This window comes from Hipposideros armiger, unplaced genomic scaffold (assembly GCF_001890085.2).
Source record: "Hipposideros armiger isolate ML-2016 unplaced genomic scaffold, ASM189008v1 scaffold_703, whole genome shotgun sequence".
Taxonomy (NCBI): domain Eukaryota; kingdom Metazoa; phylum Chordata; class Mammalia; order Chiroptera; family Hipposideridae; genus Hipposideros; species Hipposideros armiger.
The window spans coordinates 813,578-830,310 of NW_017732053.1; the positions used below are offsets into that span (position 1 = coordinate 813,578).

Genomic DNA, 16,733 nt, shown 5'->3' on the forward strand with positions numbered 1-16,733 from the left:
TATATATATATATATATATATATATATATATATATATATATATATATATGCAAATAGAACAGAACTGAGAGCCCAAAAGTAATCTTTTGTATATACAGTCAACTAATACTTGACAAGAGAGCCAAGAATATTCAATGGGTAAAGGTTAATCTCTTTAACCTTTGTATATATTCATACATGTGTAAGGTGTGATCAAAACATATGGTGACTGTTTAAATAAAAAAATTTATTACAGGAAAAGGCACATTGCCATTAATCCCCTTCAAAATACTACCCCTCGCTTCAAACACACTTATCCCATTGTTCTTGTCACTTTCTGAAGCAGTTCTGGAAGTCTTCTTTTGTGAGTGTCTTTAGTTGTCTTGTCATGGCTGCCTCGATGTCCTGAGTTGATGCAAAGTTATTTATCTTTCATGGTCATTTTGACTTTGGGAAAGAGCCAGAAATTGCATGGTGCCAGATCTGGTCAATAAGGTGGATGAATAAGGTGGTAATGTTTTTATTTGACAGAAATTGCAGTGCGAGAAGCATTGTGTGACATGGAGCCTTTCCACTGTGATCAAATAATATGGTGAACTCTGCTGCCAAGCGCCATCCAATGGAAAGGCAGGGATCTTCAATACAGGAAGCGGGTGCTTAATAACAGTGTGTGACAGGTTTCAACTTGTTTGGTGTAGCCAGTCAGTTGTGAACTACGGTTGAGAGAAGGTGTGTTTTAAAGTGTGCCATAAAGCATCCTCCATCATGACAATGCTCCATGTCACACATCGCATCTGGTATATGACAATTTCTGTCAAATAAAAACATTATATTACAGTGTATCCTCATCCACTTTACTCACCGGACCTGCCACTGTGAGACTTGTGGGTCTTTTCCAAAGTCAAAATGATTCAGGTCATCAAGGCAGTCACAACAGTGCAATTAATACACGCGTGAAAGAGTATGTGTGTGTATATTTATCTATATCTATCTATTCTATATCTATATCTATATCTATCTATATCTATATCTTTATCTATATCTGTATCATCTACCATCTATATCTATCTATATCTATTTATCTATCTATCATCTATCTAATCTGTTTGTTCTCTTTTGTTTTTGTTTTTTTACCCACAAGAAGGGACATTTAAAAATTCCCTGACTGGCTCAGAATAGCAGTCATTAGCCAAAGGTTCGCAAGCTGAGCATGGAAAAGAGCAATTATCATTAACTAGAAGTTGAGCCCATAACTATCTCTAAAAAGGGAAATGTTTAAGAAATATGAAGAGTCCTAATCCGGAAAAGGGGAGACCATACTAGGAGAGGCTAATGTTTATTAACTTTAATTAACAAGGACTGTGGAATCTGTGTGATTCCTGTCCTTGATTTGGGGTGTATGTGGCAATGAGGCATAGATCCATTTTTGTTTTTACCCAACAGAGGAAGAATTGATTCAGGGAAATCTGACGGCTGGAAACTGCCTGGAAAAGTCAGGACTACACCACCAACACGGGAGGAGGAAGGACACCTGGGGTACCATTGAGTCAGTCACCAGGTAGAAAAATGGTTCAACTCCAAGAAATGCAAGAAGGTGGGCTCATCCAAAGGGGGTGGGTGATGCTTGCTGAAGGAGGGGCCTGCAATGGGGTGGACTCAAGGTGGCTAATTATAAAGAAGGCAGATGGGCTATGACAAAGCCAGTCCAAACCAAGGTGGGATATCTTGTGTGTCCAGGGTTTTTTTTGGAGATGTGGACAGAGAGCAAGCCCATGAGGCTCAAAGAAAAGCATGGCCTTTGTCATTTGCAGGAGACTGCACCTTCTTTGGGCCTCAGCTCAATAAGCCTGGACTGGGTGAACCCTCCTTCCTTTCTCCAATTACTCACTACCTGCACTCACCTCTGTTGTATGGGATCAGCCTCACCTGCCATACTGCTCTCCTTGGGATCAGGTGCCTCACTAGTACCAGATGTGCACTCTTACTCTTCCAACCCACAGTCCCTCCCCCATGCTCCTGGCATTGCTCCCTGAGCCACCCTGGAGTTACTTAATCCATACTTTATTCTTGCCTTCCGGTGTACAGACCCTCTGTCCTTAGCTCAGCGGGGAGTCCCCACAACATTTCTATTCCTCCCCCAAGGCTGCGGCAGGGCCCAGCACCAGCAGACTCCACACGGTGAGTGAGTACCTGTAAAGGAAGCGTCTCCTTTGTGCCCATTAATAATATAACGGGGTCCAAGAAGCTTCTTGGAAGACTCTGCCCTGCATCGGGAGATTGGCCTGCCCCTTCTTGCAAGCCCGCCCCGAATCCTGGGTAAAACTGGTGACTAGGCCGCGTGTGCCCGATCCCTTCCGAGAGGGTTGGGGTTAATTCTGCCCCTGCGCTAGGGGGTGTGAGGGGAAGGGCACCCCCACCTGTGAGCTCTAAAAAGCTCGGACCATAGCGCGGGAGTGCGGTGGGCAGTGAGAGGAGACGACCCGGCGGCTGTCCGTTCCGGCAGCGCGGGCAGCTGGGCCTGAGGGATGCAAAAACCACAGTTCTGCGCGTAGGCAGAGGCACACAGAGGCAGAGACCGGGAGAAACACTAACAAAGCGAGGCCGAGCGGGGTCCGTACGGCGGCGGCGCACTGAGGTGGCGACCTGCGGAACAGCCTCCACCCTGGCCCCGCGCGTGTCACCTCTCCCACTACTGCGCAGGGGCGCCTCCGACAGCTTGGCTCCGGGCGGGGTCCAGCCCCGCCCCATCGTCCTCCCACGACTTAACCCTCGCCTGCCTGTCCGCGGCGGCGGCGGCTGCCCAGCCCGGTCAAGGGGCGGCGAGCGGACTTTGGTCCTGGGTCTCTTCCCGCTCGGCGGCGGCGCGCGACGCCGGGAGCTGGCCGTGGTGCTGAGCTCACAGCTCGGGTTGGGGCGCGGCTCCCTGCCCTGCTAAAGCCGGGTTCTGCGACGCTCTGAGAACCAGCAGTAAGTCGCCAAGGCCGCAAGGAGGTAGGCTTGCGGGGAGGGGGTGATCTGGCAGTTTTGTGCATTCTTTCGCGTGATGGGAGGGCTGAGTGGAGAAACTAAGGTCTGCTCTCTCTCCACCTCGTTGTGCCTGGCACGGATGGTTGGGGTCTGGAGTCTGGGGGTGACTCCTCTTCTAAGTCTGAGATAGGGAAAGGAAGAAACCCTCTGCCTGAGGTTCCGGTGCCTAGGAAAAAACTGATAAGACTGGAGACCCATCTTCTCTCGGTTGAGCAGGCCAGGAATACTCAGGGACTCCTTTAGAGGAGGTGGGCCAGAACCGTTGCTCCCCAAAGGACTCTTTGTTTCCTTCAACGTGAGGGTAGGGTGAATTGGCGATGCTTGCTGCAGATTCTATTTCTTGCTGCAGATGCTACTTACCCCACACCCACTCCAGAACACGGAGGCTTTCCCTCCACACAATGGCCTTCATTTCATCCATCGGAGGGTTTTAGCTTAGACAAGGCAGCCTATAACAGAAATAAATTCTTACCCTGTACATAGCTTCCTACGCCCACGCCAATATCCAGGAAACTCCTGAGCAGGTCTCTCCTAAGAGGCCTCTGCTTTCCTATCACCACCCACCCTTTTGTATTTCACTGCTTGTGATTTTCCTGGGTGTTGGGAGCGGGGCAAGGGAAAGCACAGCAAACATCAAAACTATTAGTAAAAATTTTTATATCTCCAAACCATTTCTGTAGCAAATCTGTATGTTGAGGTTTTTATTTTGCTCCATGAAACACCCAGTCACTTTCATGTTAAAAAGGGAAAGAAAAGCACAAAATTACTTTACCAAACGGAAAAGAGAATTCTAGGTAGTTGAGATAAAGTCAGTCATCATGTAGAAAAGAAGCCAGTAGAAATACTTCATCTGCTTAATTTGCAGTAAGTCTATATGCATGTGCATACTCTGTGTAAGGCACTGAAAAGGAAGGTGTATGCACGTGGGACGTTCTGCCACCTCTTTCTCTCCATTGGCCCCTGCGCATGCTCCTCACCTGAATTCTTGCCTCCACTCTTGTCCTTATTTTCCATTCTCACCTACAACTGGAGTGATCTGTTAAAATTGAACATTGGTTCATGTCATTCACCTTTGATGGCTGGCTCCCCATGGCACATAGGATAAAGGCAAAGACCTTTTCTGTGACCTTGGCCAGCTGTGATCTGCCCTGCCCATCTCCCTGCTTCATTCCACTGACTTGCTGCTCTGTCTACCTGGGGCTTGCTTTTAGATCTTTAAGTATTCTCCCTCCCTTACTCCTCAAGGCCTTTTCATAGGATGTTCCCTATGACTGGAATACACTTCCCACATCTTTTTTTGCCTGGTTGTCTTTAGCTGTCTTTTAGGTTTTGGTTTAAATAGCACATTGCACATTCTTGAATCCAAATTGATTAAATAAATACATGGTGCGGTCCCTGTTCTGATGGAATATGCAAGTTCATTTTAGAGATGAAAGACTCAGTCAAGGGTGTCTAAGCATCACTGGGACTCATCTTAGAAAATGATGTGCATGAACTGTGAATTAAACTCCAGACCAATATCCTATTTAGGAAACTTAAATGTAAATATATGGCTAAGATGTCTCAAAACATAAATATTTCATTTAAATAAGTAATAGTTCATGTCTACTACATTTGGAGTCCTGAATCTTAGAGAAATTTTCAACCTCACTGGGGAACAAGAAGACCAAGTAAGCACCAGAGTGAGCAGCTAGTGATCACTGAGTGCTACAAACAAGAAGGCACAAAGCCAGGAGGGGGGCAAGTATGCTTTGTCTTTTAGGGAGGGATGTGACACATAGTTTCATGCTGGATTCCACTGAGGGGGTCTTTAGCCACAGGATTGCAATGCAGAGTGTACATTTTTCAAGCTGAGAACCTGAACATATTTGGCCTCTGCCCCACAGGCAGTGACCGTGCCAGCATCTGGCTGTCCAGATAAATCCCACTCTATGCCTAAAACTATCAAACTATCATAGAAGGTGACTGCTCACCCTGTCTCCATTTGGACAGTGGACCCTCTGCCCCCTCAGGAAGTTCCCACCCATGTCACATATGGGCCCACATTTCCAAAGAGTCAGGCTGTGATAAAATATTTTAATCTGGAAATTGGACTGCATACACACTGGATTTCATATGATTGCTTCAGTATTTTGCAAGTCTCTGGTTCATTGTTCTGGACCTTAGTGCTGATTGTTCCATCATGCAAAGTGTTAAGTGAACTTAGCAAACAGGATTGACAATATTAGGGACACTGAATCCAGCCATTTTTAGAAAGGGCAGCTATTTTGAAGCTCATTTTCCAAATTCAGAGTGTTGTGAAATTTCCATCTGTTCATGATTTTAACTGTTCCATGAATTAAGAAACCAGTAGTTTCATTTATAGAGATCAATACCAAATAAACCATCTTTATTCTTGTGGACACAATATTCTGTACACAATGAAATAATCTTTATCAGGCCTGGTTGAAGTTATTTTCAAGAGTATGGTAATAAAAATGTTTTTCTGAAACAGCAAAGAATAAGTGCAATAGAGATCTTATAATGGATATCTCCAAAACGTCTTGCCATAGAAATTGTATTGCCTTCAATCACAATTTTTCTAAATTTGTGTGAGCTAAATTTGTTTTTATCCTTTATTTTTCATTATGCTTTCCAAAATTCCTTATGAAAAAACACAATTATTGTTTCATTTTCAAATTTCCTATGAAGGGCAGTTTGAGCTATTGGTTCATAGAATATCTATCATGGTTAAGAGCACAGGCTCAGAATCAGACAGGCATGGACTCTTATAACTCTGTTATTTACCACCTGTAGACCTGAGTCAATCTATTGATTTTTCTGGACCTTAATTTCTCTTTAATAAAATAGGGGTTTTAATAATATGCCTCTTATAAGGTTATGGGCCAAGCATTCAGCCTGGTTATGTAGCTATGTACCTTGTTATGTAACCAAGACTCAAATCTGGGTCTTCTTACTCCAAAACCCAGATAGTAACCACTATGCTATGTGCAGCAAAACCCACCAGACTGAGGGAGACCTTATCTAGGCCACAAAGGATTGTGGGGAGTGGAAATGGGGTCTGCAGGTACAAGGTAGGAAAGTTTGGGCACATGCCACCTGGCTGCAAAAAGCAGAGAGCAGCTTGAGGCACTGTCCTACTCTCCAGGATGCTGCCACTAAGAGCTGAGCTGTAGACAGAGCTAGGGCTTGGTTCTGTGGCTTTCCCTGGCACAGTGCCTGCTCCTTTCCTTATCCACCAGTTAAAAGTCCCAGGAGTCCCACTACATGGGCAGAAGCCCTGCTCATGGGTGGGAGTAGGGTGGAGACTGGTCAGCTTGCCCCTGTGAGTCTCTGTAATGCCAGGTTTGTCACTCCTTCTCATTCTTTTTGGCTTTAATGTTGCCTCCTGGGTTGTGAGGCAGCCCCTCTGCTTGCCTCCGAGTCCTCATGTTGAAGCATTTCAGAGAATCTGGAGCTGACTCTGTTCATATCATGGTTGTCAAGCAGCTCTTTCAAAGTAGCTGTGAGGCTTCCTTGGCAGTGGATGTGAAAGATATGTGAGCTGACAGATACTTATGCTTTCACTCCTGCTCCATTCCTCCCTCACAAGCTGTGGACTAAAGTGTAGTGACTTCAGGTGCTCTCTGTGATGCAGTCCTTATGGAAAGTCAAAGAAACCAGCCCAAACTCCTCTAATCTCCCTGGCCAGACTGACAGAGGACCAACCTGCAGGTCAGTCACTGCCAAGGAGAAGAGGACACTGGGATGTACTGAGCATGTGAGCTGGGTGCCTGTGAGGACACAGCAAGGGAGTCAGGCAGTTCTCAGGCTGCCTTCTTTTAGTGCGGTTTTGTAGGCCTCCAAACTCACCCCTAAGGCAATATGTTTAAAGTTAGACCCTTTCTTTTCTCTCTCAAACCAACTTTTAGCACAGTCTCCTTCCTCATCTTCTTTCATCTCTCCATTTTATTGCCTTTTCCCACTTTTCATTGTTCCCCTGTCCTGTCATGAATCCAGGCCTCAGGGTTTACACTTCTGGCCTGCTTCTCTTCCTGTATTCAGCTGCTGAACCCTGTTGTTTCTTCCTTTGACACCTCTTTTTCATACTTATGACTGTAGCCACCATCTAGACCTTATCTCTACACACACAGCCATTTTTGCTGCCTCTTTTGAGTCCTTTCTGCTCAGAGCTCTCTCCTGATTTATTCTGCCCTCCATTCCAATGTCAGATGAATGGTCTTAGATCACCAGCATCTTTTTGCCACCACTTCCACCCACTTGCCTTACTCAGAAGACTTCAATAGCTCTTCATTAATCTCAGGGTAAGGCCAAACTTCTCATCTGTGCAAGAATGATCAAGGTGTTAACTCTCCACCATGTTTCCAGTCCCTCATCCAGGACAGACATCAATAAGTAATCTCAGAACACTTTTCCACTGAACTCAGATTGGGCATCAGAAACCTTCTCTGGATGGCACTCCAAGCATCAATACCTTTCAGTTAAGATGTGTCTATCCAATCTATTTGTTCCTGGCCTCCCGTCTTGGGTCTTCCACCATAGTCCTCTTTCATCTCAGTGCTCTAGCTCTGCATGCACTATTAGATGCTTGGCTGTGCCTTGCCTGATGGGTGTATAATTGAGTCTTCTCTCCCTGAACAGATGCAATAGCCCTGGAGGGCAGTAGTTATGTCTTCTCCTCCTATTAAGGACCAAATGTATCCAGCCCAGGAGGCAGGCTTAGGTTTTTCATTGAGCTTTGTCTCTTAGATGAAGGAGGCAACTTATTTACTGAATCCTCTGCTCTGTCCAGTTAGAAGGGCCATGATACTTCTCCATAAGGATGTGGTGCAATGTGTAGAGTGCCTGGGCCTGGAAATGGGAGTCTGACTTGGCCAGACAAGCTCTGAGAGGATATTTGGGTGAGCTGAGAGACCACAAATACAGGAGCACCAGATCCCAGTCTGCTGTCATGTTGGCTTGTACTGTTGCCTTTAGTCATGTGACTTAACTTCTCTGGGCATCAGTTGTCTATAAAAGCTGGAGGAGTGAGCATAGTTGGGGCTTTTCCCATTTTCTTTACCACCTCCATGGAGGATCCCAGTTTTGATGTGAGAGCTCAGCTCCAATGCCACAAGTGTGAGCAGTTGGTGCAGTAGTCTTTGAGAATCATTGGCCTTTACTTTGGATACTAAGTGTCTCCTGCTTTCTTTCACAGCAGCTGAGGGCACTGGCAGCATGGAGCTGAAGAGAGGAAAGACTTTCATCAAGTCCAGCCTGCAAATTTCCCATGAGAAACCCCCAGGGCCAGCAGCCACTGCCTCAGCCAAAGAGGATGCAGCCCCCTGGTCAGTCTCACTGGGAGAGCAACAACAGCTCCACAGTGAGAGGGGCCCCCAAGTCAGTCCCAGCACCCAAGGATATAACAAATGCTCCAATAAGGGGGTGCAGCCAGAGCCTGGGGAGGGTGCAACAGCCCTCTGTGGGGCCACCTTCAAACTAGCACGAAAGAGTAAGACTCACAATGGCATGCCCGGGACTGACAGGGTGGGTGCAGCCACAGGGAAGCTGGCAGGCAGTGAGAGCTTTCCAGGGCCCTCTGGCAGCCAGCACATGATAGATTACCGCCACTTTGTGCCCCAGATGCCCTTTGTGCCTGCTGTGGCCAAGAGCATACCAAGGAAGAGAATTTCCCTGAAAAAACCCAAGAAGTGTTTTCGGAACCTATTCCACATTCGCAGAAACAAGACTGAGAACTTGGCCTCGTTGGCGACCAAGGGGGGGAACCTGTCCTCCCCCAGTGGCCCATCAGAAGCTGGAGGGCAGCTGGGCAAAGCCTTTTTTCCCATGGGCGAGGGACCAGGGCTGGACAGCTTGTGCCAGGACCTATCTGACAGTGAGCTCCTGCCCGACTCTTCCTTTGACCTCTGCAGGGCCCTGTGTGAGGACATGGCCTCACTCAAGAGCTTTGACTCACTCACAGGCTGCGGGGAGATTTTTGCAGATGAGAGCTCAGTGCCATCCTTGGAGCTGAATGAGGGTCTGGAGAGCCCAGCACAGGTATCGCAGGCCCTTGAGAGCAAGGTTCACAGGGGTCCCTTCCAGGGCAGCGCAGAGTACCTGGTGTCACCTGTCCAGAATGAAATGTCTGACTTTGTCAGGTTCTGGGACAGTGTGAATCACTCTGTGAGGCAACAGCAGCGTGCCTTAGTGGGCCCATGGGTGGGGGGTCCTAAGGGAACAGACACAGCCCAGCCCAAGCTGGATTCAGCTGGGCTTGCCGAACTCCCTCTGTGCCCCTGCAGGGACCCTCCCAGCGGCTCCAAAGCCAGCTCTGTAGACACAGGCACCCCCAAGAGTGAGCAGCCAGAGTCTGTGTCCACGAGTGATGAGGGATACTATGATGCCTTCTCACCTGGCCTTGAGGAGGACAGGAAGGAGGCCCTGAGCCCAGGCATCCCTGCTGCCTCGTTCCCTCGTGACAGCTATAGTGGAGATGCCCTCTATGAGCTTTTCTATGACCCTGGTGAAGGCTCTATTGGCCGGAACCTGGATGATGATCTGTGCGTGTCTGAGAGTCTGTCAGGGCCAGCACTGGGGGCGCCACTGTCCATGTGCAGCTTCCACGTGGGGGCAGAGGAGAACTTGGCTCCGGCACCAGGCCCCGACTTGCTCAGCCAGGGCTTCTTGCAGAGCTCCTGGAAGGGCAAGGACTGTTTGCTGAAGCTCTGTGACACTGAGCTCACCGTCACCATGGGTGTTATCAACTGGCTCCGCCGTGGCCCTGAGCTCCGAGCCTCGCCTGACCCAGTCCCTGGGGAGCCTACAACCCCACCCAGGGGACTGGTGGAGAAGCTGGGAGCTGGCTCTGAGAAGAAATGCCCAGGTCCAGTGAAGCTGGAGGGCAGCGGGGCCCGGGCCTCAGATGCAAGTGGGATCACAGTGGACTCAGCACCCAGCAGGCAGGAGTTGTGGGTGCACTCAGGTACCAAGGGTCTCCTTGCAGGAGAGGGTGAGGTCCTAGCAGAGGCTGAGCAGGGGACCAGTTCTCTGTCTAAGGACCCATCTCTGAAGAGTGTGCAGGTCTCTGGGGAAGAAGGGACACGAGGCTGCCGTGAAGACTTGTTCTCCTCCGTGGGGTCTGTGGCCTCTGTGACGACAGACACTTTCAGCAAAAACAAGGTCCCAAACCCCTCTGCCTGGCTTCACTCCCGGGAGCCCAGGCCACCTGGAAATATGGAGTGTCTCCAAGATCCCTGGAGGCCAAGTCTTAAGGGGAGCTCTCCCGATGCTGTGTCCCCCCTGACTGGTTCTGTGTCCCAGGTTGCGGGCCTGCCAATCCATCCAGACTGCCAGCCCCACGCAGCACAGCCCCCCAGGCAGGACACAGGCAGCAGGCTCTGCAGGCAGCCTCAGGCCAGGGGCCTTGACACTCTGCAACAGACACAGTCTAACAGCTTCCCTAGAGTGGCTGCCTTCTGTGGCCTTCCTTCCTTGGCCAGGCCACTCTACAGCCCAGAGGATCAGTGGTGCCCAGGCCTTGTCTTAGACCTGAGCCGGCTTAGGGTGGAGTCTGCCAGGCTGAATGTCCAGGCCCATACCTCTGTGGCGGGCCAGCCCTCACAGCTCAGCTCAAGAGCCAGGGAGCAGGCAGTACTCAAGGGTCAGCTGGACTTGTAGTGCCCCTCATCCCTGCTGCCCAGCTGAGCCCCTAGGGCCACCTGCCAGGAATCATGGGCCTCACTTCTTACAGCCAGTGTGAGGGGGCCCCCTCTGCAAGTGCCCCAGAAAGCTGCTGTGGGTTCTTGGCCCATGAGAGCTTCCTCTGTAACTAGCCAAAAGTGGGGTGGGAGGCTCTCTAGTCAACAAGGGTGGAGCTCTACCTGCAGAATGGGCTTGCGCTCCCCAGGAGCTACATCTTTGTGGCCACATTCTGGAGAACTTAAGACCCAAATCTCTATGTTTGTCCCTGATGTGAGGACTGTGTTGGGGGTAGGTAGGGGACAGCAGAACTCAGGCAAGTGGGGCAGGGCATTTTATTGCTGAGGCATCCATGCCTGAACCCCTTAGCCAGACCAGGTACCGGGTAGCCTAAGCCAAAAGACAGCTGGGAAGCTTCCAGTACTCTCAAAGAGTGCCTCACTGATTTCCCCACAAGGAAATGAAGAGTCTTGTCTCAGTGTTGGCTGGGAAGGGGCCACATCTGGGTGCTCCTCATACAGCATGCCAGAGAGGAGCTCAACTTTGACACTGATGGGAAACTGATTATAAACAGGAAGTAGAGTGAGCCAACAAGTCTGCAAGAAGTGTGAGTGTGGGATCTGAGGCTTAGGGGTAAGACACTGACAGTGGGTGACAGATGGGATGGGGAGCTGCATAGAAGTGTCTGCTGACCCCACCCCCACGTGCGCTCCACCTCCAGAACAAGCAACCATGATGTACTGGGAGACCCAAAGGGCTTCTCCGTAGGAATAAGAAGCAGGACCAGCCCCATCTCAGCAAAAACCTTGAATCAGCAGACACCATGTGTTACTGTGCAACCCACCTGCTCCTGGCTGACAGATGTTGGTGAATTCTCTTCCACAAATCATCCTCTATAAACAGTAATTCCTCCCAACTTATACTCTCTAATGGAGCCATGGACAGCAAAACGTTCTTTAGGTGGAACTGACTGATTCTGCTATTGGCACCCTCGACACTGCCAGCACCCCTTCCTCCCCTTCAAGAAAACTTACCTTGAAGGGGCTGGTCTCATCCCTCCACAGCCACAACACATGCACAGCAACAAACATTCAGAATCGTGCTGGGAAAACGTGGCCCGCATCCTTGAGAAGGGCAAGCATCCATTCTGGCCAGTGTTGGGACAGGAGGTGTAATGACAGACTGCCTGTCAAGGTTCTCTAAGAGGGGATCCCCCTCACAGACGCACTGCAGTGAGACACAAAGGCTGGGATGCCACAGGAAGCCTATGAAATTGTTTCTGAAGGAAAGGTCAGCAGCAAAGGGGTAGGTCAGAGGACAGGGATGGGACTGCACACTGAGGGATGCAGTCATAGCTGGGCCCAGGCTGGTGCCTCTCCTGGCTGTTTGAGTCTCTGTTTCAGGTGAGAAAATGCTCTGCAGCCCTCAATAACACCACTTTGCTGGGGTCGACTGTGTGCAGGACACAGTCAGCCCCTATAGGCGCAAAAGCTTATGGTAAGGCCCCTGACTGGCCCACCCAGACCTGGACACAGAGGAAGATCAGGGCCAGCCTTCCTGGGAAGCTACACTTGACCCCTCCTCTCAGGCCTGCCACAGATGACTCCAACAATTACTGAGCCCAGCTGAGAGCAGGAGGCACATGGCATCTCTCACCTCATCCCTGCATCAGCTTGAGTGCAGCTGTCACCCACATTGCTCAAACATAGAGACCAAAGACAGTGCTGATGTGACTCGCCTGGGGATGCCCATGGTGAGTGAGTGGGGTTGATGGGGTTTGAGACCCACCTGTAACTCCACAGGCTCAGCTATTCATCAGGCTCTAGAATGTCTCTCACTGAGCTCCTGCAGTGAACCCCTCCCCTAAAGCCTTCATTCCCCCCTTCTTCAAGAGCACAGATATCTGAGCATCCTCTGGGTGCCAGCCTTGTATCTCCTTGAAAGCAGGCTTAAAACCCTGGGGGCAAGGGGTGCCCCTCATTTGATCACCTGTAACTTTGTACTACACCTGAGCAGAACAGGTATTCAGTAAATGCTTGTTGAATGAATGAAATATCAAAAGGTTGTGCATAGTTTTCTGACTTCTTATTGACCATCAGCCTTGTGTCTAGAGAGTGGCAGAGTTAAGGTCTCCCCTTGGCAGAAGTTCTGATGGTATTTTCTTGTTGTGACACTGACTGGTGATGATGGGGGAGAACCCAGCCAGGCCAAGATCACTACGGAGGGCAAGCAACAAGGTGGCCCAGGGCCATGGCAAGGCATGGTCTACAGTGACCCATAGCAGGTGGCTACCTGGAAAGAACTTCTGGCGTAGAGGTTCTCAGTCTGGAGAGCATCTTAGGCAATCCTGGCACTCTGGAGATTAACATTCTCAGCAGTCTGGGTTTCAGCAGTGGCCTGCTAGGCACCTTGTTGGGAAGATGGAGGAAACCTTCCTCTTGTTTCTAGTGGGTTTCAGGCTCCCTCAGTCCACCTCTCTCTCCAAACCCTTCCCCTCAGGGTGCCCTCCCCTGCAAGAGGGGCCCAGGCAGTGCCAGTCTGACTGGGCTCTGCAACCCTCAAGGATGTCCTCACTTAGGGGGAGAGGGGAACTACGGAGCCAGTTCCTGGGACAGTCACTTAGCTCAGTGCTGGGAGTGGAAGAGGCCAGTCTGGGGCACTTTCATATCTCTGGTCATTTCTAACTCTCTCATTTACACATGGCTGTAGAGGTTATAGGTTTTGTACTGTATAAAGTAAACCCTATGAAGTAGGTCCAGTTGTTCTCAGTTCACAGCTGTCCCACAGAGCCTGAGTGACTCACTCAGGGTCTCACATTGGTAAGTTGGGAGCTGGGGTTCACCCTGGAGCCTTTGTGTTGTGTGCCTTCCAATCTCCTGTGGTTACCCTGGGAACTAGGGGTTCCTGAGTAGGAGGCGGGCAGCCCCAGCATGCTCTAACAGTGGGGCAGCCTTGGGCCCTACAGCAGGGTACCTGTGTGCAGGCCAGGACGGTGAAGAAGACAGCATAAGGGAGGTGCTGCAAAGGGGTGAGACCAGACATGCTGGGGAAGAACCTATGAACCATATTGGGGGTGCTGCTTACCTTTCCTGGTTTCTTATTTTATTTATTTACTTTTTAATGGAATAGAGATGCAAAACTCAAAAGTCACAGAAAGGAAAACAATAAAAAGTAGTCTCCTTTCCTCCTTCACCCTCTGTTGTTTTGATGATAAAATTAATTACCATTTTGTACAACCAATTCAAATACCGTGAAGTGCTGAGCCTCTTGTTCCTTGTCCTTGACCACTGGAGGTTCTCTCAGACCCTTTCTATGTTCCTGACATAAACATGCATGAACTTTAATCTCTTTTACTGCACAACGTATTGCAGACATCTTCCTGGCAGGCTCTGGCAGATGGTAGTTTCTTTATTCTCTTGAACAGCTGCACAGTAGTCTCCTGTAGGTGACAATTAATTTAAATGCTCTCTTGTTGATGGGTATTGAAGTTATTTTCCATTTTGCTGTTATAAACAATACTGCTCTCACTCTTTTATTCTCCTAAATGTTCTGTTTTAAAGTCCTCTTCAAAAATATAAAATGACACTTGCCTCAACAATGAAAAGATGCATATTTTTTAAAAATGCATCCTGAACAGTGCATCTTGCTTCTGTGTTTCCACCTTACTGCCCTGCTGTCTTGAGTCCCTGATGTTAATGTCCTGTGATCCAGACTGATAACAGATATAGCACACACCCCCATATTTGAGAGGGGAAAGGTGTCTTTTGTTGTTGTTATATGTAAGACCTTAGAAGTTGTCGTTTCCATACTTACAACAAGAAAAAGTTAGACAAACTAAAAATCAGTGACTTTTCTTGACTCATCGGAGAACTGAGGCTGCAGGATAAACAGCTTCCTTGAAACACGGAGACAGCTGCATCCAGAGAACTACAACAACCAAGACCTAGAGCAGAAGCTGAAAGATGCCAAAAACTGGTAGGAACAGTTAAAGAGTAATTTTGACAAATTATTTCAGGCTAAATAAGAACCTGGGGGGCTGGGCAGTAAGAGGGGGCTTACACTTTTGTAGGCTTCTCCTCCAGGAGCCACACTATGTTTTCAAGGTGAGGATAGAAAAAGATCCCCCTGTGGGCCTGGCAGAGGGAGAGCAAAAACAGCCGTTGTGAAACCCTCCAGGCCTTTCTTCCTAACAGACCTACCTCACAAGGGAGGGATTTCTCCAGAGAGCTATTCTAAAGCCAACTGAAGGAAGGGAATGCACACCTATTCCAGTCCTCTCAAGCCTTCATGTCTCACGTAAGGTAATAAATAAATAAATAAATACATACATACATACATACATACATACATAAATACATAAATAAATAAATAAATAAATAAATAAATAAGCAAGAGATGGGCAAATTGGAAATAGTAGGCCAGAAAGGACTAGGGCTTTTGAAGGTTTAAGTCCACCCCTGAGGCACAGGCTTACAAAACACTGAAACTTAATTAGAAGCTTAGAAGATAAGAGAACCAACACTCTCCTCCTTACCCCACTCACTCACCCTATCACCACACTAATAAGCCTCTAGTAATAATAACAGTGGATTACAATTAAAAGAGAAAGAGATTGTCTCTAAGGACCAGAACAAAAGAAAACCACAAGAAGCCTCTAGAGTAATATTTAGCCTCTGGTGCCTATATCTATGACAAATATTAAAACACCCCAACTCTTAGCCAGATTAACATAAATCCTTATACTAAAAACCTATTTACCTCAGTATCTACTGGGTTGTTGGAAAAGTCATGAAGTATTTTTTCTATGTTTTTTGTTGCAAAAATGCATCATGACTTTTCCGACAACCCAATATTACCCTATATAACATTTTAACTGAAAATTATAAAGCCTGCTAAAAGCAAGAAGAAACAAAGTCTGAAGGACAAAGCTATCATCATAACTAGACTCACAGATGTTGGAATTATCAGATAAAAGTTAGAAAATAAGTTTGATCAATTTGTTTAGAGCTTTAATAAAAAATTAGATAGCATGCAAGAAAAGGTGGTAATATAAGTTGACAGGAAGGGTTTTAAGAAAGAAATCAAACGAAAATTCTAGAAATCAAAAACGTAACAAATGAAGAATTCTTTTCATGGGGTTATCAGTAGACAACATGGCTGAGTAAAAAATCAGGGAGCTTTATTACAAGATACCTTGAGACAGATGAAAATGAAAGTCAACATGCAAAAACATATGGGATGTAAGAGGGAAATTTATATCTGTAATGCATACATTAAAAAAGAAGAAAGATATCAAATTGATAACCTAATTTTATACCTTAAGGAACTAGAAAAAGAAGAGAAAACTAACCCAAAGCCAGTACAAGGAAGAAAAGAAAATGCATGGAGATAAATAAAATGGAAAGTAGAAAAACAATATTAAAAAGTCAACAAGACCAAAAGTTGGTTCTTTGGAAAGATCAACTAAATAGAAAAATATTTGACTATATAAACTGAGAACAAAAGAGACAAAACTCAAAGTAGTGAAATCAGAAACTAAAGTGGGGATATTGCTACTAATTTTACAAAAAAAAGGAGAAAGATTATAGAGAATGCTGTGAATATTTATATGTCAACAAATTGGATAACCTAGTCCTAGATGAAATGGGCTCATTCCTAGAAACACACATTTACCAAAGTTGGTCACGAAGAAATGTAAAAGCTGAATGGAATAACTAGCAAGGAGATTGAGTTAGTAATTTTGGATTACACAACAAAGATTAGCCCCAGACAAGATGACTTCACTTGGTGAATGCCACCAAACACTTAAAGAAGATTTATTTGACCCTGTTTACCCTTATCTACCACCTCCTTCCCCCTTACTCTCTGGTAACCACTAAACTATTGTCTGTGCCTATGAGGTTTTGTTTTTTTATTTGTTTGTCTTGTTCCTTTGTTGCTTTCAGAACTGACTCTGGGTGGTGAATACACAAATATATATATATATATATATATATATATATATATATATATATATATATATATATATATTTATAGAGAAGTATACT

General features: G+C 47.2%; 1 protein-coding gene across 4 annotated transcripts; it reads left to right on the forward strand.

Annotated features, from left to right (window-relative positions):
* Positions 1 to 2,065: 2,065 nt before the first annotated feature.
* Positions 2,066 to 16,075, forward strand: AMER3 (APC membrane recruitment protein 3). 4 transcript variants are annotated; one of them, XM_019627030.1, is made up of 2 exons: positions 2,066 to 2,157; positions 8,207 to 16,075. In XM_019627030.1, exon 2 carries the CDS (start codon positions 8,224 to 8,226, stop codon positions 10,663 to 10,665), a length of 2,442 nt encoding a protein of 813 aa, XP_019482575.1. In that variant the 5' UTR covers positions 2,066 to 2,157; positions 8,207 to 8,223; the 3' UTR covers positions 10,666 to 16,075. The 4 variants fall into 4 exon arrangements, with proteins under 4 accessions (XP_019482575.1, XP_019482571.1, XP_019482572.1 ...); XM_019627026.1 differs by lacking the exon at positions 2,066 to 2,157 and adding an exon at positions 2,718 to 2,970 and having other exon boundaries at positions 8,204 to 16,075; XM_019627027.1 differs by lacking the exon at positions 2,066 to 2,157 and adding an exon at positions 2,718 to 2,970.
* The last annotated feature ends 658 nt before the right edge of the window (positions 16,076 to 16,733 follow it).

What these genes read in the sequence shown, in the direction of transcription:
- AMER3 (XM_019627030.1), top strand. Translation starts at nt 8,224, where the DNA reads ATGGAGCTGAAGAGAGGAAAGACTTTCATCAAGTCCAGCCTGCAAATT.